Below are 23,646 nucleotides of genomic sequence, written 5' to 3'. Positions count from 1 at the left end.
CGAGCTGGTTTAGGGGTGAGCTGGACTGCAGACAGAAGGTAAAAGGGCCAAAAAGTGCTAAGCATCTCTCGGGGAACTCCTTCAAGACTGTTGGAAGACCATTTCAGGTGACTACCTCTTGAAGCTCATCAAGAGAAAGCCAAGAGTGTGCAAAGCAGTAATCAAAGCTAAAGGTGGCTACTTTGAAGAACCTAGAATATGACATCTCTTCAGTTGTTTCACACTTTTTTGTTATTTATATAATTCCACGTGTTAATTAATAGTTTTGATGCCTTCAGTGTGAAATGAATCTACAATTTTCATAATCATGAAAATAAAGAAAACTCTTTGAATGAGAAGGTGTGTCCAAACTTTTGGTCTGTACTATATATATATATATATATATATATCAATACAGACCAAAAGTTTGGAAACATTACTATTTTTAATGTTTTTGAAAGAAGTTTCTTCTGCTCATCAAGCCTGCATTTATTTGATCAAAAATACAGAAAAAAATGTTATATTGTGATATATTATTACAATTTTAAATAATTGTTTTTAAATTTATTATACTTTAAATTACCATTTATTTCTGTGAAGCAAAGCTGAATTTTTAGGATCATTATCACATGATCCTTTAGAAATCACTCTTATATGATGATTCATTATCAAAGTTGGAAACAGTTCTGCTGCTTAATATTTTTTCAGAACATGTGATACTTTTTTTAAGATACTCAGATGAATAAAAAGTAAAAAAAAAAAAGAAGCTATGTTTTTAATATATAAATATTTTGCAATAATATACACTATGGTCAGTAATTTGGGGTCAGTAATTTTTTTTCTTTCTTTTTTTAAAAAAATAAAATTAATACTTTTATTCAGCAAGGATGTGATAGTAAAGAAAATATATTATTAGAATATATATTATTATATATATTTTTAAATTTTGAACCGTTTTAACCCTTTATTCATCAAATATATTAGACAGCAGAACTGTTTCCAACACTCATAATAATCAGAATATTAGAATGTTTTCTAAATGATCATGTGATAAACTGGATGTTACATGTGACACTGAAGGCTGGAGTAATGATGCTGAAAATTCAGCTTTGCATCACAGGAATAATTATTATTATTTTTTAAGTATATTCAAATAGAAAACTATTATTTTAAGTTGTAATAATATTTCACAATATTACTGTTTTTTTTCTGTATTGATAAAATAAATGCAGGCTTGATGAGCAGAAGAAACTTCTTTCAAAAACATTAAAAATAGTAATGTTTCCAAACTTTTGGTCTGTACTGTGTGTGTGTGTGTTATTAATTATTATAAATGTAGCCTCTGCTCATGTTTCCTAAATATCTCACTGCAAGGATATAAGCATTTTTAATATACAGAAGAGATTAGTCCATACAAGTAAATGAAATAACTGATTAGTAACTGAAGACCTGTTTTAGCTCCAGTATAAATCAAATGTAAACATGTTTACTCCGATTCAAAATAATAAGCATCCAAAAATTTGTCTAGGGATTTTTGTACTGCACTGCAGACAAACACATCTACAACCAAATTCTGTTATCAGTCTTGATCTGAGTGTTTACTGAGGGGAAGGGTTTGTACTTCTTCAGCTAAGTCAAGGATGACAAGACGACTTTTCCATGTACACCAGGACAACATCTAACATAACCTCGCTGACTCTAAGTGCAAGGATTTCTTTACTCAACTGAAGAAATTTAGGACATTTCTGATCATCAAGACAGGTACAGTACACACGCTTCATAAAACTGTTATCTCATTTTATAAATTCAACCATCTATGCGAACTAATCTGATAGTATATCATTTACTTGACAAAAAGTTAAATTAGATCTATTCTTTTCATGTTCGAAATGCTATATTAAAACATTGGCTTATTGAATGTTATATATTTTTTTTCTACATAAACCAGTGACCCGTAGTTCATTACTGAGTGAATACAAGAGAATTTGGAGTGAATATTTATAATGGAGTGGACAGCGGCAGTCATTTTATTTGATTGATATTTTCTTGAGAATGTCACATTATATAAATAGAGAAATATTTAGACCGAAAAAAACAGCGGATTTATTTTTCTTTTAGAATGGAAGTAAAGGTGTATGTTGAAGGAGTCCACCGCATAGTTTGTGGAGTCACTGAGAAAACAACATGTCAGGAGGTGGTCATCGTTTTAGCACAGGCACTTGGTAAGTAAATGTCTGGGCCAACATCTCAGAGTTAATTATTCAACAAAACAACCACTAAGTAACCATAAAACAACGAACATGAAGAAAACATAATTACTGATATACAAATACAAATACTGAATACTTTTAAGAAGGTGAAATGCTTTTGAAAGCCTTAAAGGGTTAGTTCACCCCAAAATAAAAATTCTGTCATGATTTACTCAATCTCATGTTGTCCCAAACCGGTACAACTTTTATTATTCTGTGGAACATAATGAAAAATGTCTAAGTGTTTTTTTTGTTGTTGTTGTTGTCTGAACAATCGAACCAAACTGTCTTCCATTATATGGACAAAAACAGTTAATATCAAAATATTATGTTCCAGAGGAAAATTATAAACGTTTCAATAAAATAAGGGTGAGTAAAACTGTTAGTTAATGTTCTGATTAAAAAACAATGTTCTGACTCTCCAAACCACGACAATATTCAAGAAATAGTTTGTCCTAGCTTTTACTACTCTGGACAACTTTTGAAACTTTGTATTGCTAACACTTCTTGTGTTATTGCCTCCTTAAGATTAATTACTTCAACATTTATACTTCGCTTTGGATAAAAAACATCTGCATTTGTCCCCAAAAAATATCTCTTTTAATATTGTTGTCACTCTTAGGTCGCACTGGTCGATACACTCTGAGAGAAAAATTCAAAGAATTTGAACGTAATGTGACTCCAGATGAACCTCTCTTGGAGTCCTTGGAGAAATATGGTGAGCAAGCGAAGGAGGTGCAGCTCACTTTGAAGCACATTGGTCCATTCCTTGGGGAAGAAACAAACCAGCCCAAAGCCCAAATGAGGCGAGTGGAGGGGACAGGGAGAGTGCGCAGAAGCAGCGGGGCAATTGCCCAACACCGCCAGAGCCTCCCACTGCTATCACACCTCTGCCTCCACTCCGAGCCACCACCCGAGGAACCAAAGGGACCCAGGAGGAAGTCACTAACGCTATTGGGGGAAGCATGGGGTTGGCTGGAAAACTTGGGCAGAGGCAGGAAGCAGCAATCAGGACAAGATAAGGGGACAGACAAGGAGGGCAATAAAGGAAATGGGCACACAGATAACACATCTCTGAGACCAACCAAAAATTCCCTGGCTTCTGGGAAGCCACAAGCAAGAGACAAAAATAGAGTTCCACTACATCAGCCTTTTATCAGTTGCCTTGGGATCCGTGGGAGATGCACTGATGAGAGTGATGTATGTGAGAGACGAGAGGAAGAGGAACAGAAAGGGACCAAGGAGGACCTGAAAACATTAAATTCAGTTGTTCCTCTGGTCCAAACAATCCATCAAGAGACAGAGAGTGAGGAGATTGTAGAGTTAAGAAGACTAGTTGTCCAACAAGAGGCTAGTCTGCAAGAACTAAATCTCAAAATCAAGTCAACAGACCAGTTGGTCCTTGAGCTCGAGCAGCAGCAAGCTACCAGGGACTTCTCCGAGCTGTTACTGGAAGAGGAGGAACAGCTCAAGTTCTGGCTGAATGAACTTAAGGCGGAGGAAGTCTTTGAGAGAGACCTCCAGAGGCAGTTCTTTCAGATAAAAGAGGAAGCTGCTGAGTGCAAAGATAAACTGGAAGAGTACAAACAGAAACTGCAAGCGACGGACTTGAGATACTTACAGCAGCAAACAGAACATGAAACCATCACCGGAGAGAATATCCAAGCAGATGCACCAAAACTTGTCCAAAAAACTGTCAAACAAATACAGATCTCAGCAGACGGATCACATGGAGATAGTGGAACAAAAAGAGTGGTCACAACGTTGGAGTCCAAACTCCCATATGTGCTTGTTTCAGCAAACCAGATATCTAATCCTCCTCCAAGCAGTCCAGAAGATCTGAGGCAATGGTGGACACGATGGTCTCAGAGCCAGAACCCAACATCAGTGACAAAACCTAAGATGCACCGCTCTGAAATCACCATACAGTTAGGAAGCACCAGAGTTTAAGCATTCTGAAATGTCTAAACACCCAATCTTCTAGGTTTCATGGATACCTCATTTATGTCAAATGTCACAAAAGTAAGTAAAGGTGCAAAGGCATGAATATGATGTTTAAAGGTTTGGTACAATATTTTACTGATGAAAAGTTAAACATAATATACCTTTGATTCTCATAAAATGTTTATTTCAATGGTTTCATTCAAGACCATTAACAAAAGTATATAGGAGAACCGTAAAGTTCAACACAAACCCAGGGTGCTCCAGAGAATATTCAAGACAGTAATAGCTCCATATGTCATAAGAAGCACTGCAAAAAGCCTCTATTCATATGATCAAATTTCTTTGCATGTTTTTAAATTTTGCTTACATTTCCCCCACTTCTCATGTTCTGCACACATTTGCTTATATTATTCAGGTCCAACCAAGTAAAAGCATCCATAGAGTATATTTTAACCCCCAGATAGTGGGGGGAGGGGTGCGGTTGCACACCTGTATTCTATAACTGTGGGGAGTTGGATAGCACACCACCCTATAACTGCTCTTATATTTTGGTGGATGTTTGGGAATAGAGACACAATTTATTTATTTATTTTGTTTGTTTTTAGGCACCTTTTTCTTTATTCATTAGCAGACATTAAGTAGAACACAAAGGGGAAAAAAAAATTGTAATTACATGTGCAAAGAAAGAAGGGCTATATAAAAAAAAAGACTGCAGGCTACAAGATGCCATTAGGAATTCTGCACTTGCCATAAACAGATGGAGAATGTGAAATCAGGAAAATAACCAAAAATAGTAATTCACACATCAAAAACCATACACAATCAGGTTCTGAGCGCAGAGGAAAATTTATTACGTTTTCAGATCCATGTTAAAACCTATGGAATTGGTATGGAAACGCGAGTGAAAAGAACCTCAAAGTCATTCTATTTCTTAGCAGAAAGAGCCTAGCATTATCTCAACTTGACCTGGGTGAAAAAACTCAACATGGGAAGAATTCAAGTGATACAGGAAGAATAAAGTATATATAAATGGAAGTCAAATACAGACAGGCAAAGCTACTCTAAAACAATAACTCACTCACACAGCAGCAGGTGCAGAATTCCTGGCATTTCAATTTCAGCAGAAACGAAAAACAGGTCAAGCAGTGCCCACATCTCAAAGATATGAGAACTATGAAACCCTTTCCCATAACATCCTCTGCATAACCTTACAAGTTTACTTTTTCCAAACATGATGCATACCACACTCACACGCTCGAACAACACGAGGGGTTTTGCTCAAAAAACCACACAAAAATGTCACGCATACAATGAGATGAGATTTTTTTTTTTTGCAAGGGATCCTGACATGAAAGGAATTGTGTGTGCTAATTTTCAAGTCTTGAATTGTGTTTACGGGTGAGAGAGATAAAATGAGAGCGAAAAGAGAAACACAGCTCGCTTCCTGCCCTCTGTCTGATTGCTTTTCTTCAAGGTGTTTCTTCCATAGTCAGGAGGAGGAAGAGGAGTGAACCGTACTCAGTCAGTAACACCGGGTTGGCGGGTTTTCCTCTCTACATTGAAGCCCTGTAGGAACAAAAGTCAATATAAAATGTGTCAATTGTTTTAGGCAATTTTCATGTCTGAAAGTGTTCTGGACTGCCCCTTTAGAAGCAAAATCCTTCAATTTTGGTTAGGAAAACATTTTTTATTTACTTGGACTCAAGAATCAAGAAGTGGTAAACAGAGATGTAGTTTATTCTTACCTTTGAATATCTGGGCCACGAGGCTGTCTGATAATGACAAGACGGGGGGCGTTGGTGTCATCAAGAGTGATGCTCTTCAAGCGATTGACCAGTCGGTCAGGTCGAGGTGTTGCTACTGGTTTTGGACCCTCACTGTGTAATAAATAAAAAAAAAAAAACATGGAAAACCTCCCAAAAAGGAATACAAATCTGGTTTGATTAATTAAAAAGATTAATTAAATATTTTAGCCAGTATAAACCAAATATTTAACCACTCAATTTCTTTATATTATGTGTGACTCAGATTCATACCCAACAGTCTTACCTGACTCTACGAACATTGCAGGCACTGCATTTGCCTGTCCGCTGGTTCAGGATAACTGAAAACTCCACTTCATCACCGGCCTGGAGCTCCAGGCCATCTTGAACCTCCTTGACGTGGAAAAACAGCTTCTTGCTCTCTCCAACTTCATATGTGATGAAACCAAACTAGGGAGAAAAAAAACATTTAGCCAGTGTCTTAATTTAAAAACTATTTTACCACTTTCTTGCATCATTAGGTTTACCTGATCTTTGACGCACTCCACCAGGGCTCTACGCTGAGGGACAATGTTGCAGGCCATCTTTTGTCCTGTCTGGGCCACTGTACACAACTGAAATTTCACCATCTCACCCTTTTGCAGACAGTCACCTTTATTGGCCATACCAACGATGCCGAACGGATAACTCTGACCCTTACTGACTCCTGGTGAAGTGTCTGGGCAAAGAACAGTAGTTAATTACAAACGATGGTTCATGTTCATGGTCTCTAACATGACTATGAATTACTCCAGATGGATTTTAAAAACACGCAAAAAAAATAGCTTGTTACTCACCTTCCTCTGTGATCTCGATAAGGCCTTGATAATCATTCTGAGAGGGGTCCACACTGCGCAAGGGCCGAACCACTTTCCCCAGGAACATGGTATTACTCGCATCCTCTTCTACTCCATTCACTGTCACACAGAGTTGTGTTATTTGGATGAACCAATTATTAATGTATTAATGTCAAACCAATAAAAATTCTCTGCATCATACCAGCTGCAACTTTGGTGACCTTCTCAGCACTGATTTTGTTTCCTTTGCCCTTGGAGAGAGTGTACTCCACTGTATCCCCCAGGTCCATGTTATCCACATCCCCACATACCTCACTGCACACAATTCAGAGTAAACAATGATAATCAAAAACAAAACTATGAGTCAAAACCTTTTGGAAGACACTTTCATTACCTGTAGTGGAAGAAAATTTCCTGATCATGATTGGCTGTTTCTATGAAGCCGAAGTTATCCTTCAGTGTTGCTATGTATCCCAGGAGCCTCTTGGTGCCAGCAGCACGATTAAGGATCTTGAGGGACACAGCACTTTGCTGTCCGGTGCGTTTCACCTCACTGATGGAGAACTCCACCTAGTGGAGACATTGGGATTTACATTAAAACAAATAATCAGGTTGAAAAACTAGCTTATTAATTCAAGGATAAATTCAGCAAGCAAAAGTAACACTGAAGCACAGTGACCATCTAATGTACCTTGTCTCCAAGCTGTGGGTAAGCGCCTCCCTCCAGGTCTTTAATATAGTAGGGAATAGTGCTCTTCACTCCACTCTCTTCATATGCAATCGAGCCTTCCTCTGCATCCTGGTGACAACACAAACACACACATTCACATTAAAAACCAACAACATTTACCAACACATCCAGAACTGAGGTGAACTCAGTAGACTGATATACTGTAGACTCATGAGATGAACAGTCAGGATGTACGTCATTTTAAAGGTGACATGAAAATCTGGGGGAAGTCGTGGCCTAGTGGTTAGAGAGTTTAACCCACTTTGGATGGGTTAAATGCAGACCACGAATTCTGAGTCACCATACTTGGCAGAATGTCATGTGACTTCAGATTTTTTTCCAGTTTTAAGTTCTATAACCGGGTCCCTAGTGCATCTACCAACCCAGGAAACATGAATAAGATTAATCCAGTAAGTCTTTTTTTGCAAGCATCTGAAAAAACGAGCGTGTTTTTGTGACGTGGCAAAGGGATCTTTCTATAATATCAACACCCCTTTATATGCTAATTTCCAGTCAACGGCACCGCTCAACGATATACCAGTACTAATGCCATGGCAAAAGTTTGAGCACAGCATGCAAACTGTTCTATTGTTAGCTGCACAGACAAGCACAGAACATTAGAAGTCCCAGCCTCAGCAGAAACAAGAGTGCAGTGCATTAACTTATTTACTGTACATTACCCTGCTGCCACACAGATCTAGCATAAACATGCCATCTCTTTCCCCGGTGTTTATTTTCACAGACACGACAGACACTTTTTGTAAATAATGTATTTTTAACAAACTTGTGTGTATTTGATAGTTTAAGCACAATAAGACATGTAAGAGAACTTAGTTTAGTACTCAACATGCCGTTTTTCTTCCAGTGCATGCGATTCAGATTTTATTTGTCAGCGTATCTGAGGTACAAGCTGTAAAGAGGGCGGAGAACAGCAGCTTATTTGCATTTAAAAGATACATGCACCAAAACAGCAGGTTTCTACTTCCTCTCAAAATAGGCATTTTCAAAATATAATAAATTATCTATGGGGTATTTTGAGCTGAAATACTATGAGTGCACCTCAAGATTAAGTACAAAAATTAGACCTAGTTGTACACTAAATTTATATTTTTTGATTAGTGTCAATGCTGAAGGTTATTTCCAACACTTCAGACTGAAATCACACGAGGACCATGTAAACAAAATTAAGTATCTGGCTACCAGTGGCCATAATTTGTGAAACTTGTAGCTTTGCCTTATAGAATAAATATCCAAAAAGATGCAAAGCATGGGAAAAATTTGTATTCACACAATAAGTAAATAAAGAAACTCAAACATCCAACACATAACAATATTTAGCCATCATGCACACACTTACAAAAGGAGTAAAACTGTTCCAAAACATTTTGTCAGTCACGGTTTGGAACACATTTGTGCCTTAATTGCGTGAGTGACAGAAAGCGAACCATTATACCCCTCACACAAGAATGCACACACTGAGTGGCACAGCTTGGTTGAGTTGGTTATGGTTACGAGGTTAACATGTCTATGATTTAAAGCTGTTAAATCAATCTCAGCTCATGCCAACAGGCCTCATAACCAAACAAACGTTCAACGACATACAGATCAAACTGACCTTTTCAACTTTTACCTTAAAAAAAAAAAGAAAAAAAGAAGAGAAATATGGAGGATTAGACATCCAGATTTTACTATACTACTCAAAATTACTAAGTAAAATCTCAATCTGGGTACTTAAATTGTCCCCAATACGTTAAAGATCATGTTATCAGAACAAACTTCTAACAGTATGACTGAACAGTCTACACTGTGGAGGAGAGGCAGCATGTAGAAAACAGCAGCCTACCTTGTCTTTTTTCTAATGAAGACGAGCATGGTTACAAAAACAATAAAATAAAATAAATCAAACAAAACAGAAAAAAGGTCAGACAAAAAAAATAGTAGCATTTTATAGCACCTCAAAGACTTCTATTGTTTTTTTTTTTGTGTGCTTGTGTCAATTCAGAGACAGACAAGCAGATACAGGATACAAAAGCAAAATTAAAAACAAAAATACTGAGCAACTAAATTCCTCCATTTATAAACTCACTCTTTATAATTTTGACTGATGGTTCTACACAAAACCCTAACAGATGTGTCCTTCAAGAAGAAACATTAAAATCAACTGCATATACACTACCTTTCAAAAGTTTGGGATCATTACAGTTTTCTTTATTCAGCAAGGACACACTAATTTGATCACTTAATTTGACAGTAGAAACAATGTTTAAAAATAGTATTTTGAGCTTTCTGTTTCAAGAATCCTGAAAAAAACGTATCACCATTTCCACTAAAATATTTAGTACAATTGTTTTAAATATTGAGAAAAAATGTTTCATAAGCATCAAATCAATATTATAATAATCTTCTGAAGTCTAGTGTAATGACTGCTTTGTCATCATAAGGATTAACTACATTTTAAAACAAATACAAGTTATTTTAAACTGTAACGATTTCACAATATTACAGTTTTACTGCATTTTGGATCAAATAAATGTAGCCTTGGTGAGCATAAGAAACCTCTTTCAAAACCACCTTGACAATCCCAAACTTCTGAACTGTAGTGTAGATTCAGGAAGTCAAGAGTCAGCCTACCTTCTCTTTGCCCTTGCTGGGGCTGGAGTTCTTGTTGGTTGTAGCAGGCACAGCTTCTTTCTCCACAACTCCCATAAAACGCAGCTCAGATTGAGTGTGGAACGACACTGTGCCCTTGGGCAGCTTTTTGATCCGCACTGCATGGTTCCTTTGGGCTGACAGCATGTCCTGATAGAGGAATGAGGGGATGTAAGACAACAACTACAATTTACATACATACTAATATCCAGCAAACAAGATGGCCAAATTACGTTGAACTGTCTAATAGTCCATCAAACATAAACAAGAACACAGAAGTGCTTCTGGTGTGGTGGTGTCTGGGAACTCACAGGGACTACAGTGAATTCCACCTCATCAGAAATGTGCAGTTGGCTCTCTTCCAGAACTTCGCTGAAATGGAAGAACATTCGGGCATCACGGTCCACACATTTGATGAAGCCGAAACCATCACGCATGGCAGCTATCACACCCTGCACAAAAAAGACAAGGAGAGAGCTAAAGCCAACATTAGCAAAAAATAAAACCTCCTTGCAAGGAACCACAAGAACAAAGTTCTGCAGTCGCACCATTTCACGGGCCTCCTTTGTGAAATGGAAGGTATCAGGGAGGATGTCGATATTTGTGGCTCTCTCCAGTTTGTCACGACGGTCAGTGGATATATTGAACTGGACATGGTCGCCCTCAAGCAGCGTCACTTTGGACTTGCTGTCCTTCTCACCGAATAGCAGCTCTTTGTCAGTGAAATTAATTCTGGCACTGATTCGCCCAGGCAGTGGGTCATTCTGAGAGAGACAGATGGAGTCTTATTCGAATTTAACATCCAAGCAGGATCTATTATGGTAATGTTATCCTGGGAGTCTTGGAAGACTAATGGCAAGAGCTGATTCACAAACCTGATTCTTGTTGGGGACCTTGGGAATAACCTTGTTGACAGTTCCCTCAAAAGTCTCAATACTGATGTCCTCAAATATAACGGTACCCTGAGGCAACAGTCTCACATCTGTGGCCACTTCCTTGCCCTATGAGACGCACACAGAAACAATCTCAATACAGCTGTTTGAAATGGCAATGCATCTCACGACTAGTAATTTCACTCAGTGTTTTAAAGTAAAATCTTTTGAATCTTATCAGAGAGTAGTAGTTACTAACCAAGGATCGACAGATCATCAATTAAAGCATTTTGCTTATTAAAAAAAACATTTCTTCATCAACTGCTCACATTTCTTTCTTTAATGCTGAATTCCACATCATCTCCAGCTTGAAGAGCTTCCAGATCTCCTTTAAACTCACTGTAGTGGAAGAAGATCTCCTTCACAACATCTCCTCGTTCAATGAATCCAAAGGCCTCCTGCAATAAGAATATAGATTTGAAGTAAACCTAACAAACAAAAAGTATTTGAAAATAACTATCATTTGACTTTAAAACTCAAAATTTCACATTCAAATTTTAGGACTGTAGAGTCAAAATGTTCTGAACAACATTCTACAGATTTGAAAATGTAAAAAGTTGTAAATAAACCATTTACCACTATACAAGTTATTGATGTTACAAACCTACACAATTTCATGTGACTATTCTAGCAGAACGCTGAAATAAGAGAAGTCTTTTACTATTATCCTTCCCACCAGAGGGCAAGATCCCCATTTCGTTGGTGTGATGTCTAATAAAAAAACAACTACTGCAAACTTATCTTTGAATCAGATCCTTACCTTGGTGGCACAAACAACTCCCTGACATCTTGACTGTTTCTTCTTTACCAATACAATGTTGTGAGCACTAACAGCACCAGTGCTGAAAAAACAAAAAATAATCAATTTTCACACCCAACATTTTTTGCTCTTTTGAAATGATACAGATTTAAAAAAAGACATTTCAGTAATCTACTTACTGCTTGTTGGACTCCATGTAAAAATTGACTTTATCGCCGGTATCTAAAGTTACATTTCCTTCTATATCGTCAGGGGTGTAGGTCAAATAAAACACTTCCTGTGAAAAGATTCAAACCACAAACACTTTCAGAAACAGCAACTGCTATCATCGGTGTGCCATATAAAGACCAGTTTATGAACCACAGAGCTGTTATCACCCAGCTTTTCTTTTGGTTTGAGAAGCTATACGTCACAAAAAGGTCTTAAAGGGGGAAAGATGAACAAATGTCCACTTTCTGAAACTTATTTAAATGATTTAAACAGCCATTCAGATGTGCATTTGCTATGGTTCTCATCACAGCGCCAAATGCTTAAATATTTAGACTTAATAGGCTATTTATTTTCAAACTTTTTACATTTTAATCTGGACTAACACATGCCCTAGATATAGTTCGAAAATATTTTAATTCATTATTGTTCAGTGACACTTAACATTAAGTGTCCATCAGTTAACATTAGTTAATTTATTAGTAAAACAAACTGCCAATGAAAAATTCTTCTAAGCATTCATTAATCTTAATTTCATTATTAAATAACATGTTGTTGAAGCCAAAAGTTGCTTCGGTGTTAATGAACTCGAACTAACTTCAACAGCTGTTTTTTTTTTAACAAAAATTAATAACTTCTGTAACAAATATAGCTATTGCTCATTGTTAATATTAGTGCATTAACTAAGGTTAACTAATGTGATCTTATTTTAAGACGTTACCTACTGGTCTTTATAATTTTGTGCATGGCTTTATTATATTTAAATGTTCCGTTTCTTTTTGTTATAAGAAAAAAAATTAAACCTATTATACTTTGATATTTTCTGCAACTGAATTTTAATACCGTGATATACCGTATATACAGTGATAAAAGCATTAGCAAATAATCGCAAGATGAAAATTTGAGTCACATGCCTCGTCTAAAATGTATAAGAAACTCTTCAAATGAGAACAAAGGACACTCACCCCGTTTCTCTCATAACACACACTGCCCGTGGGCACTTGGCCAGGTGCAGACTTCCCGTCCAAGTGAGAGGGGATAGCTGACACTACCTGAAGAAAGGGGATTTGCAAACAGACAACACGGGGTTAGAGGCTGCATTGGTGAAAGACAGGATCAACTAACCATGTTTAAAAGCTAATAGCTAAACACCACAGATATGCAACATGTTCTGAACTAAACACAGATAAAAACAAAACAAAAAGAAGGATATTACATATAAGATTTGACTTGAAAAAAGAACCACTCATAAATTGAATATTTAAGTATCAATTTATCAAATCAAGATTTGTTTCTCTCAAATCTATTTTTAAATAAGATGAAAAGTTCTCTAACAAGACCGCAAAACAAAGACAATCAAGCTCATTGTGAACCCACACAAAATGAAGCATTAGCATCAGGTCAGTTAAGAGGACTGCTACTCCTAATAATTGAAATCAGTGATTTATGTATTTTCCAGGTCAATATGGATTAAAAATGAGCTCGAAACCAACAATGACTGACATTAATGGGACAAGGTCAAAAAAACACAAAAGTAAAATGTGTTCCTTAACTGGATGAATAAAACCATGCAGCACAGTTAAAGGAGAGGCGTGCAAGTCAGGCCCCACCTGCCCAGAAATTCGCTCTTCTGGCAACATTTCTGCCTTGATTTTTACCAGCTTCACCGCAATTGGTTTGCCAGTGCGTCTATCAGACGACACCTCAAACTCCACATCATCTGAAAAGTGGCAGAACAGACAAAACATGGAAATCAGTTCCTGCATTAAGACATTACAACACAATAAATATTTACTGCTTGTATTTTTGGCAACAAGGTCAAGTTATTGAATATAGAGACAAAACATTTGTGATGATTTTACCAGAGATTTGTACCCCAAAGTTTTAATAATTGTTGTATTTTGGCCATAAGCTCTTCTTAAAGAACCACCACTAGTCTAGTTTAAGGATTCTTCCTGATCTCGTAACTCCCAAGAAAGAAATGGTTAAAATGGAAATAAACGTCATATTTCAGAAGCAAAAAATGGCAACAAACTGAGTAGGTTTAACTGATTTCCTTGAAAGAAATGAAGCAGTGTTTCAGCAATTTTAAATGACAATTCAAAATGCTGGTTCAATCACTTGTCTGGATAAGAGACATTCAATTATTTTTTTGGTACTACACATGACCAAAAATGTTATCATCAAAAGGCTAAATGTCATTTTTAGTTAAATTGTTCAGCCCTATTTCCTGCCATTTCACAAACCCCATTCAGCTCATACCTCCAATCTTCAGCTCCTGCAGGTTGCCGTTGTACTGAGAGCAGTGGAAGAAGAGGCGGGCTTGTCTCTCAGAGCACTGAATGAAGCCGTATGATGCTAGCAGTTTTTCAACCACTCCAGTCTCACGAATTCCCATGCTCGTTCCATTGGCAAAGCCACCATGGCCATTATTATGCAGCAGACTGGGGTCAAAACTCATCTATTGAGAAATAAGACATAGGATAAGTTAAAAATGCACTTGCTCAATTTTCGCCCTTCAGCACTCTCCACACATCCGACTGCTTCACAACCGCTCAGAACACAAGTGTGGAAATGGTAAAATGGGATGAAACAGGATTTTAAATGCTGAAAGTATTTGCAAGAAAAATAAAAATTTTAAAGAGGAGAAATGCTGTCCCAGTAATATGTTGTTGCATGTAGGTATTGGTTTCTCTTCTCCATTTGGTCTGCTTGAACTGGTTCCCTGATCAAGTAGATCAAATTGACCAGGATAAATCTGCTGTACCTGCACAATACTAAAGAACATACAAATGCAAGTACCACCGGTTTCATACTAAAAAAAATTAAAAATTAAAAATTCATGCCTTTAATCCACTTCACACTGACTTAACTAATTATATTAGTTTACGCACACAAACTCGTCTCCTCATTCAAAGTTAGGATTAGGTCTCTGTGTAGATTTTCAACCATAAATCAAGTGAAATGTATGTAAACGGTCGGCAGGCATTTGGTCAAAGGTTAGACAATCAAAAACAGATTTTATGGACCCAAAAAGCCCTGTAAAGCCGAAAGCTTTACAACTCCTAAACTTAAAAGCATGCAGTTACAGTGTCAGGTTTTCTTTGCCAGTGAGGACATCAAGCCGCACAGACTGTCCCATCATGCCCACTTACAGATCGCTGATACAAAGGGGTCCGCTTTTGTTTTTTGCCCCCTGATGCACGAGACGCATGGCATGAGACTGAGGCGGAGCGGGGGATTGGCTGACTTGAGGTGGAGGGGGTGGGGGCAGCAACAGGGCTTTCAAAGGCCTCCATCTTCAGGTGAAGGTAGGGGGAGGTGAGACACTGAGGGGGATAAGGGGGAAGGGAGGAGTGGATATTTAAAAGTAAATGATAACACTAGCTAAAATTAAAGGATAACCAAACAGAAAGAGCCAATAGAGGGCATCAAAAACAGCCCTACTGAGAAGTTCAACTCAAAAAAAAAAAAAAAGAGTGGGCCAATTGGGGCAAGAGGAGTGGTTATGAACAAAGGCGGAGTTTATCAGAGTTCGAGATGGTTGGCACTGCTGTTAATTTCTAATGTTTTCATATGAAGCTACCGGCTATCATCAACATTTAAGACATTTAAAAAAATTAAATGACAAAACTCACTTCAAATCATCCTTGAGATTCGAAAAACAGCAAGTGCGTTTCTCAAAACAACAAATAGCAAAACACAATGGATTACCTGCAAAAGCCAGTCTCTTGCTCAAAATCCTTAGTTCATCTCTCAAAAATAAATATCTGTGTCAATGAACATGTCAGTGCCATCAGAATGACAAGTCCTTGTGTCATAGTTTACGGATAAGACAAAGCGCTTCGTCATGCCAATATAACAGTGTACTCTGGAAGAAAGTTCTGATGTAAACTATGGCAACTGTTTTGGATGACAGTTACTGTATTGAACAGTATGCCATATGCTTATGTATGCCATATATCCATTTCAAAAGTAAAAATTTACACATTACTGCGTGTGGGATATTGATTGAAAGAGACTGGATAGAATTCCCAGTTATACTTTTACTAGTGGTCTGACTAAAATAAATTACCTTTACAATGTCATTGTGATATAGAAAAGGAAAATATGGGCACAAAGATGAAAATAAGTGCATTATTCAGATTTTGTAACTCTTGTGTTGTCCTCTGTCTATACGGTATAAGCTTTCTAACTGAAGATTCATGAGATGAACCTTTGAGCTATTTCAGAGAAATGGTTTATCATTGGTTCATCATCTACATTCTCTTCATTACTCAAGTTTCAATTGCACAATTCATGCCAAATTCACAAAAAGTCTAATTATAATAATAATAATAATAATAATGTGTAAAATTAATAATTGTGCTTGGCAGTTTATGACAACTAGATTAACCATTTTGCATTTAATGACTTACACGATGAACTAAAGACTAGATGTTTTGAGTAAGATTATTGAACAGAAAACTATATAATACATTTTGAGCAACATGACATTAGCAACTGATAATGTAGGAAGCTGCAGATAAAGTGCGTAATCAATTGCATGAATGTACAAAAGCAATCGCAGCTTGTTCAAAAGAATGAGAAACTGGTTTTATGATGTGTAGAAATGACTAGATGATGTGGAGGTTGTACAAGTAGTTTTGAGAATTTCATTTCTGATTTGAGAAATGCACCAAAGTGACTGAGAAAAACTGTAAGATGGTATTACAGTATATTTTTCATTCATTTTCCCCTTGCTGGTGAAATGCTAGGGTTGTGTGATGTTTGCATCAAAGAGGCGTGTTAAGGGATGGTTTTACAGTAACACTGCCCCAACAGTGAAAACGCGGCTTGGTTGTGGGTTTGTGAATTGAGGTGCGAGCCCACTGGCCCAGCACGGCTCGTTATTACCCCTGGCCCGACAGTGGAAAAGTGGCTAATGAGGCCACAGGGTATATCTACATAGGGTTAAAAAACCAGATAGATCAAAATACACTCCTTATATTGTTAAGATTATAGTAATTACTATTGGGTATTGGAAAAAAAAATTGAAACGTGAGAGAAGAGCTTCCAGGAATGACATTTGATCAATCTAAACAATAGGAAGTATGAAAACCCTAAACCAATCAAATATGTGCTTCTGGGTCAAATTTCCATAACTTCCATTAAAGGCAAGTTAAAATGGCTGGTGTCAAATTTACAGGAACATTCAAAGCCATGGAAGCAACAAGTCCGGCTTAAAGTAGTGACAAGGCAAGTATGCATGCATTTTTATTTTATTTGACTAAAAGCATCCAAAGAATGACAAACGTAACTGACGCATGGTAATGTCAATTTACTCGACCAACAAATGACCATATCCATTACAACAGCTGTACTATTGGTACAGTTCACCAATATGAACTTTACACTATGGTACATTCCAATGTCACGCTATCACGCTATTTAACTTTCACTGCTACATTCAAGGAGAATGTTACATTTTAGTAATGGGTTGTAATAATTGTGAAATGTGTATTCAGCCAGAGAGGTTGCATTTTGCATTTAAGCAAGTGAGTGACTGGAATACTTATTGTGCAGACAATCATAGGTGAATCTCAATTTTATTGCAACAAACTTAATGTGAACAGGCCTTAACGCATAGTTCACCTAAAAATTAAAGATATCTTTGTTTACTCACACTACCTGTCATTCCAAACCATATGACTGACTTTCTTCTGAGAAACAGAATAGACGACAAATGTATGGACAAAACAACCCTTCAAATGAAATTATTTTTGATCCACAGAAGGTCAGAAAAGTAAATGACACTTATTTTTGGGTAAACAGTACAAGGAGACATGCTCAAGGAAAATGTGTTAGTTTGATGAAGCAACTGTGAATGGCACTGCTAGACTACACTGTAACAGCAAATGGTTAGATGACACAGACTCTGACTAGCCTCGACCACCGGGCCAGAACATCGAAACAGATACAGGTTTTTACTCCGCAATAAAAGCTTTGATTCACTGTGTCAGACAACAAAGCCTAATATCCATTTCCTGCCAATCATGCATGGTTCAACAATAGCCAACTGAATAAACAAATCTAGGTTCAGCTACTATATTTGTCTAAGTGGAATCATCTTTGTTCTTGCCGCTCCACCTCTCGTTGCTGCTCGTTTCTACGGCAAGTGATCGAGGCCAGCCTCTAAGCCTAGTGATCAGGATGGAGTATAGGAACAGCGCAGAGAGGGGCGACGTTGGGTGTTTAATGAACAAGTTCGGGAGAGTGGGGGACAGTGGGGTGGAGAGCGAAAGGCAGGGCACTTACAGATCGGCCGTAGGGTGACAGGCTGAGCCCGATGGGCGAGGTGCTGTTCAGGTCAGCGCTAAGGAATGCTGCAGGTGGCGATGCCGGCAAGGTAAACTCGACAAAACCTTTCCAGGGACTACCCATAATTCTCCCATACAGTGGCCACAGTTTTCTGAGTATAGGTTTTATTTTTAAGCCGTTGTGTTGCAGCTCTTCCTACATACATATAAAGCCCCTTTCACACTGCAATTCCGGAAAATACACAGGTAATGTGTCCTGGCAATTGTTCCCAGGTCGCTAGATTTTGCCCCTTTCACACTGCCAGTGATTACCCGGAATATTTGCGTGCGTTCACACATAACCCGAAATGGTCCCGTAAAGACACGTAACATCCTGATGTCACATGTAATGTACGAGTTGAAAACGCTAGGCATGTTAACTTTCACTGAAGCTGGCGAACGATCTCAGCTTCAGCACGGAAAGTGAGGAACTAACTGATCTCTGCTTCGTTACAGTTTGCATGTATTTATTTCGTGGCTAACATTGATCTTCCTTCAAAACAGCTGGTAAGAGAGTCACGCGATAACGTGCGTCATCACTACGACACAACCTTTATGGCATTAGTTCTGGCTTTTGTTCATACAGCGCTAGTTGCGGGACTGAACCCGGCAATGTTACTAGGTCCCCAACCCGGGATGCGTTTGCGTTCACACAGAAGGCGACCTGGCAATGTTCCAGCAATTTTTCAGGTCCAACGTGCAGTGTGAAAGGGGCTTTAGAGATCTGTGCTTGAGTAAACAATGAGTGAATTAAAGCTGTGCTAGATTTCAATTCATTAATGTTGAATACGACAAACAAGAAAATTAAGGGGGGGGGGGGTCTGAATTACAATCACCAGAATAGTGCACCCTGAAATTCTGTCCTTTACTCACTTGTCGTTCCAAATCCATAAGATTTTTAATTGTTTTAGGAAAACAAATTAAAGTATTAATTCTCTGATCTCTAATCATCACTCTGGTTTAATTAAAAATATCTTCATCTGTGTTTTAAAAATGAAAAAACTCTTATTGGTTTGGAACAACATGAGGGTGAATACATTTAAATTTGGGGGTAAACCATTCGTTTAATTCTCAAATAGTTCAACTTTAACTATCTGTTTTCCACCTTATTTTTCAATGTGGAAATAAGCCGTTTTCTGTGAATGTGCAAGATTTCTAGGTTCATTAGCCACTGTAGGGAAATAACGAGAATAACAGTGCAGTAAACGGAAAAACCTTTGCACTAAACCACTGTGCTCATAATTAAAATAAACAAATTCAAATAGTATGGTGACATGACTATTTGACATTTTCAAATCAGCAAAATTTGCTGTTTTGTCCAGCTAAAAATAGCTGGAAGCGAATGACACAGGAAACCAGTCCCATAAAATGTACAAATGTCCTCTCACTGGAAAAAAATAAGGTGGATTTAGAGCATGATAATACGAAATGATCTCGGTTCCATAAAACTACTGAGATGATTACATATACACCTTTTCAATGAATCACAAGTAATAGAGAAGAGACAAAAAAAAAAAAAAAAACATCCAAGATGGTGATTGTAGAAAGAGATGTCAATTGAAATATCTTTAATTCAGTTCATAATAAATATGTAGATAAAAAAAGGAACATTCAGTTAGATTTTCTTATATTTCAGTTTCACATTTTTTACAGCTTTTATTAGTACTGCTAGTTAACTTAGCAAGATGCTAATGCTAAACATTCTGTTAAGATGCTAGCTTAGAAAGCGGCTCACTAGTTTCAGGAACAGAGAAGCATATTTTCAACCTTTTTAACTTTAAATTCAGAGATTGCGCAATATACAGCATGGACAATTGGCCTGTTTTGGCACGCTGTATATCACAAAAGAACAACAAGACCGACAAATGAGGATTCTTCATTAGATTAAGGGGAAAAAAGTGTGAGGAGTGTGTTGCATGGCTTACCTTGTTCTGTTGTCTCGGAAGGATGTAATGATTTGGACCAATTAATCACTTAATCGATGTTCAAGACTTCGATCACACACGCGCACACACACTTGTAAGGCTCGCCTCTCAGGCACACATTCTAATTACAAAAAGCCAAAAAAAAAAAAAAGCCAAAAAAAATTCAAATAAAAAGGCAAGTGCAGGTGTATGAACACTGCTTTTGAAAAATAGTGAACAGAAAATCAAGAAAAAGACTGGGGGTAGGGAAGGGGAAAAAGATCAGAGAGGGATTCGGTATGCAATTGACAAAGAAAAAGGTCAAAATCTGAAAAGACTAGCAGACAGCAGCCCTCTCCACACCCCAGAGGAGGACGAGGTGCGGGGAGGATAAGGAGGGCTTGGTTCAGCGTTGGGACGTGTGCTTTTTCAAAGCTGTTGAGTAGGCACAAACTTCTTGTCTCAGATCAGGTCTCGCCTTCGCTGTTAACGGTGATGGCTGGTTGCTATGCTCGTTGCGGCCTGGTTCTGTTTCTTAAATCTTTGGTTTGCTCATTTGGTTGTGTCGTGTTGCTTTAGTTTTTCTTGTTTGTAGCAGTGCAGTTCTTCTTGTCTTCAGAGTTGTTGTACCGCTGGGGGTCGTTTTGGGGATGTTCTTTATGTTTTCTTTTTCCTTGACGTTTCTTCTGACCGATCAATGATCTGAACTTGAAGTAGGTTTCAGATGGTACAAAAATCAATTCGGTTTCACTTCATACTGTTTGGGAGAAAAAACAAAAAGGATATTAGATCACACAGATAAGTTACACATTAAATGTGTTTAGTCCAACAAATACGTATATTAATCTAATTCAGGTCCAGTTCATTAAACTAATTTTGCCCCTACTCCCAGCCTTCATATATGATTTAACAATCAATCCCCTAAGCCACATTCATTTAATGTGGGTTAAAATACCATGTTACTCTCCTGTTGATACACAGGCCTAAAAATAAAGTATCCTCAGCAGCCTCATGTACAGAAGAGCAGCTGACTTAATACACACAAGGATCAACAAGTCTCAGCGTGAACAAGCAGTTGGCTGAATATTTATGGAATACATTCAAATCAAGCAGTCAACAACTGCACATATCCAGCATGCCAATCATTCAGTTCCCTCCAGTCTTTTACACATGAGATGGGAAGATCAAATAGCTTAATATATAGGGGTGAGTTCATTACTTGCATTGATGGATCAAGTATACAATTTTATTTTGCAAGTCGCAATGAAAAAGTGACACAGTTAAAGATATTTTGTTAAACACCGTGTCGTACATCCAACTTAAATAAAAAAAAAATAATAAAAAAAATTTAAGAAACGGCATGGTGAGGACTAGGTTCCAATTGTTGTTGACTGGATTTGGAGGTGTTGACCACTGATCTATAACAGAACATATAAAGATCAGTTGATCCAAAAGTGGCGGCAGATAAATTGTTCTCAATTAGATCTATAATATGCATTAAGAAAACACACAGGATGAATGTTCAGTTCATGTTGACAAAAAAAAGTGTGGGGAAGATCTGTTCATGTCCTCGGAGTCGGAAAAAACTAACAGCATCAGATGAACAAACCTTGAGAGCACATTGTGTACCTTGCTTATTTACAACCTCATGGTTTCAGTGAGAATTAAAGGGACAATTCAGACAAAAAATACAATATTCGTTACTTTATGGCAATAGTTCTGTATTACGAAAAGCACGTATAGGTTTGAAATTACCAACCGAATACCAAGAAAATGTGATTAGTATTTTAAAAAGCACAATGAATCTTAACCGGCAATGACATAGTATGAATTCCTTATTCTATATTACAACGGAAGAGGTAAATCCTGTGGAAAAACAGGTGATTTGATCGCGCCTACAGCCCACACGTTTATAGACCTAAGCTCGTGACGTCAGCACCCCCAAGCGCATGCTGCTCAGCTGCGATTGACAGCGGCCCAAATAAACAAATCACGACCTTGCAAAGTACATTAGGACAACGATTTTAGTTCACAAGTTAAGTTTCATCAACAAGCGAAATTTAGATTTCTACAACTTACATGAATGACAAAATCAGGACATGAAGCTAAGTGACGCAAGCAGCGCTTGAGCAATAGCTGGCAGTGGTTCCACCTGGAGCTCATCTAGAGACAAATTAACTAGCAATGCCTTTTCAGACAAAACAACTCCGACATATACTACTCCTATGAGTATATAGGATTAAAACAAACACAAATGTTTAAAAGTAGACTCTAGGGCATTTCAAAATGAGAGAACATGACAGTTATCAAGCCATTTCAAAGTATTTACTTCAATTGTTCAACCTCAACTGGAAAATCATGGAAATGGCCCTTGTAGGAAATAATTTCACCAAAATTGCAAAAGCAATTTATTTCGTGAGAGAAAATTCTGTAGCAGGGTTTAATCAAAAACATGTTCTCTAAAAAAATTGTTTTAGGTTTTAAGTGATTTTAATTACTTTCCAGGGCCTGCAAAATTACAATTCCCACATAACGTTACCACGATATTTACGTTACAGGCTATCATGAGCATACGAACACGGGTTTTAGTAAGAACTCGTTTGGAAAGCAAATTTTTTTCTGTCCTAAGAAAATGGGGTTAAGTTGTTTAATTCAATTTACTATGTGTCGTGATCTTGTCGGACTTAAAATAAATCACTCAGCCCGACAACAAAGGCACGCGGCTGTCGGGTCACGTTGGGCCGCCGCCTCGACTGGTCGCTTCGTTTCTTAATACGTGACCTTTACAAAATATCTCCGATGACTTGTTTAGAAGATTTTGAAGTTAGTTTCGTATTGTTTTAAACGACTCTTCGTCAATAACAGTGCTTTAAGCGCTGGCTAACATGCTAAACCGCTAGAGTACACGCAGAGGAAACACTGCCCCCACCTTAAACCATCTAACTTAACGGTCAAAAACAGACAGGGATATAAAAAAAAGTGATATAAACGCAACAGTCGGAAGTTTAAACGTTCATATAGCCGTATAAGAGTTATGTGACAACGCAAAATTTAATATAAAAGAAAAACTCACCCCAACAGCTTTCAGCACTGTCACCAGCGCCGCCATAAGCAGCACGGCACATTACGTAGTGAGGAGCTGCGCTACCTCTCGCGATATTAAAACAATAACGTGTGAACTTTGGGGGGATACACCACTGGGTCAGAGGTCACAATCAACTAACTCATTTACGTTACCCTGTAAAATACAGATAACTTTCCTCTATATTTCAAACATGTTAAGTATTATCATATTTCAGATACTTGATTAAGAGATTTTAGGTGGCCCAGACTTGGACTTTATTGTATCAAATTT

General features: G+C 37.6%; 2 protein-coding genes across 7 annotated transcripts; one reads left to right on the top strand and one right to left on the bottom strand.

Annotated features, from left to right (window-relative positions):
• The first annotated feature begins 2,409 nt into the window (after window positions 1-2,409).
• LOC113102073 (ras association domain-containing protein 8-like) lies at window positions 2,410-4,178 on the top strand. The gene is made up of 2 exons (XM_026265734.1): window positions 2,410-2,425; window positions 2,851-4,178. The coding sequence occupies exons 1-2, from the start codon at window positions 2,410-2,412 to the stop codon at window positions 4,176-4,178; spliced, it is 1,344 nt and encodes a 447-aa protein (XP_026121519.1).
• Window positions 4,179-4,330: 152 nt separating this feature from the next.
• Window positions 4,331-23,437, bottom strand: LOC113102074 (cold shock domain-containing protein E1-like). Of its 6 annotated transcripts, none has more exons than XM_026265735.1 (23): window positions 23,365-23,437; window positions 20,313-21,048; window positions 18,347-18,500; window positions 15,205-15,378; window positions 14,312-14,510; window positions 13,603-13,769; window positions 13,015-13,101; window positions 12,022-12,119; window positions 11,843-11,924; window positions 11,352-11,480; window positions 11,026-11,151; window positions 10,699-10,914; window positions 10,462-10,602; window positions 10,133-10,300; window positions 9,117-9,131; window positions 7,463-7,570; window positions 7,166-7,341; window positions 6,974-7,086; window positions 6,772-6,891; window positions 6,463-6,653; window positions 6,222-6,385; window positions 5,918-6,049; window positions 4,331-5,738 (listed from the first exon to the last, which is right to left on the bottom strand). In XM_026265735.1, the coding sequence occupies exons 3-23, from the start codon at window positions 18,470-18,472 to the stop codon at window positions 5,726-5,728; spliced, it is 2,745 nt and encodes a 914-aa protein (XP_026121520.1). In that variant the 5' UTR covers window positions 18,473-18,500; window positions 20,313-21,048; window positions 23,365-23,437; the 3' UTR covers window positions 4,331-5,725. The 6 variants fall into 6 exon arrangements, with proteins under 6 accessions (XP_026121520.1, XP_026121522.1, XP_026121521.1 ...); XM_026265737.1 differs by having other exon boundaries at window positions 13,660-13,769; XM_026265736.1 differs by lacking the exon at window positions 9,117-9,131.
• Between the last annotated feature and the right edge of the window lie 209 nt (window positions 23,438-23,646).

Source organism: Carassius auratus, unplaced genomic scaffold (genome assembly GCF_003368295.1).
Source record: "Carassius auratus strain Wakin unplaced genomic scaffold, ASM336829v1 scaf_tig00217679, whole genome shotgun sequence".
Taxonomy (NCBI): domain Eukaryota; kingdom Metazoa; phylum Chordata; class Actinopteri; order Cypriniformes; family Cyprinidae; genus Carassius; species Carassius auratus.
This window is presented reverse-complemented; position numbering and strand designations above follow the sequence as displayed.

Coding starts and splice junctions, on each gene's coding strand:
- LOC113102074 (XM_026265735.1), bottom strand. CDS start 18,472: ATGGGTAGTCCCTGGAAAGGTTTTGTCGAGTTTACCTTGCCGGCATCG. Junction 12,120..13,014: donor TGTGTTATGAGAGAAACGGG/GTGAGTGTCCTT, acceptor ATCTTTTCACAG/GAAGTGTTTTATTTGACCTA. Junction 7,342..7,462: donor ACCCACAGCTTGGAGACAAG/GTACATTAGATG, acceptor TGTCTCCACTAG/GTGGAGTTCTCCATCAGTGA.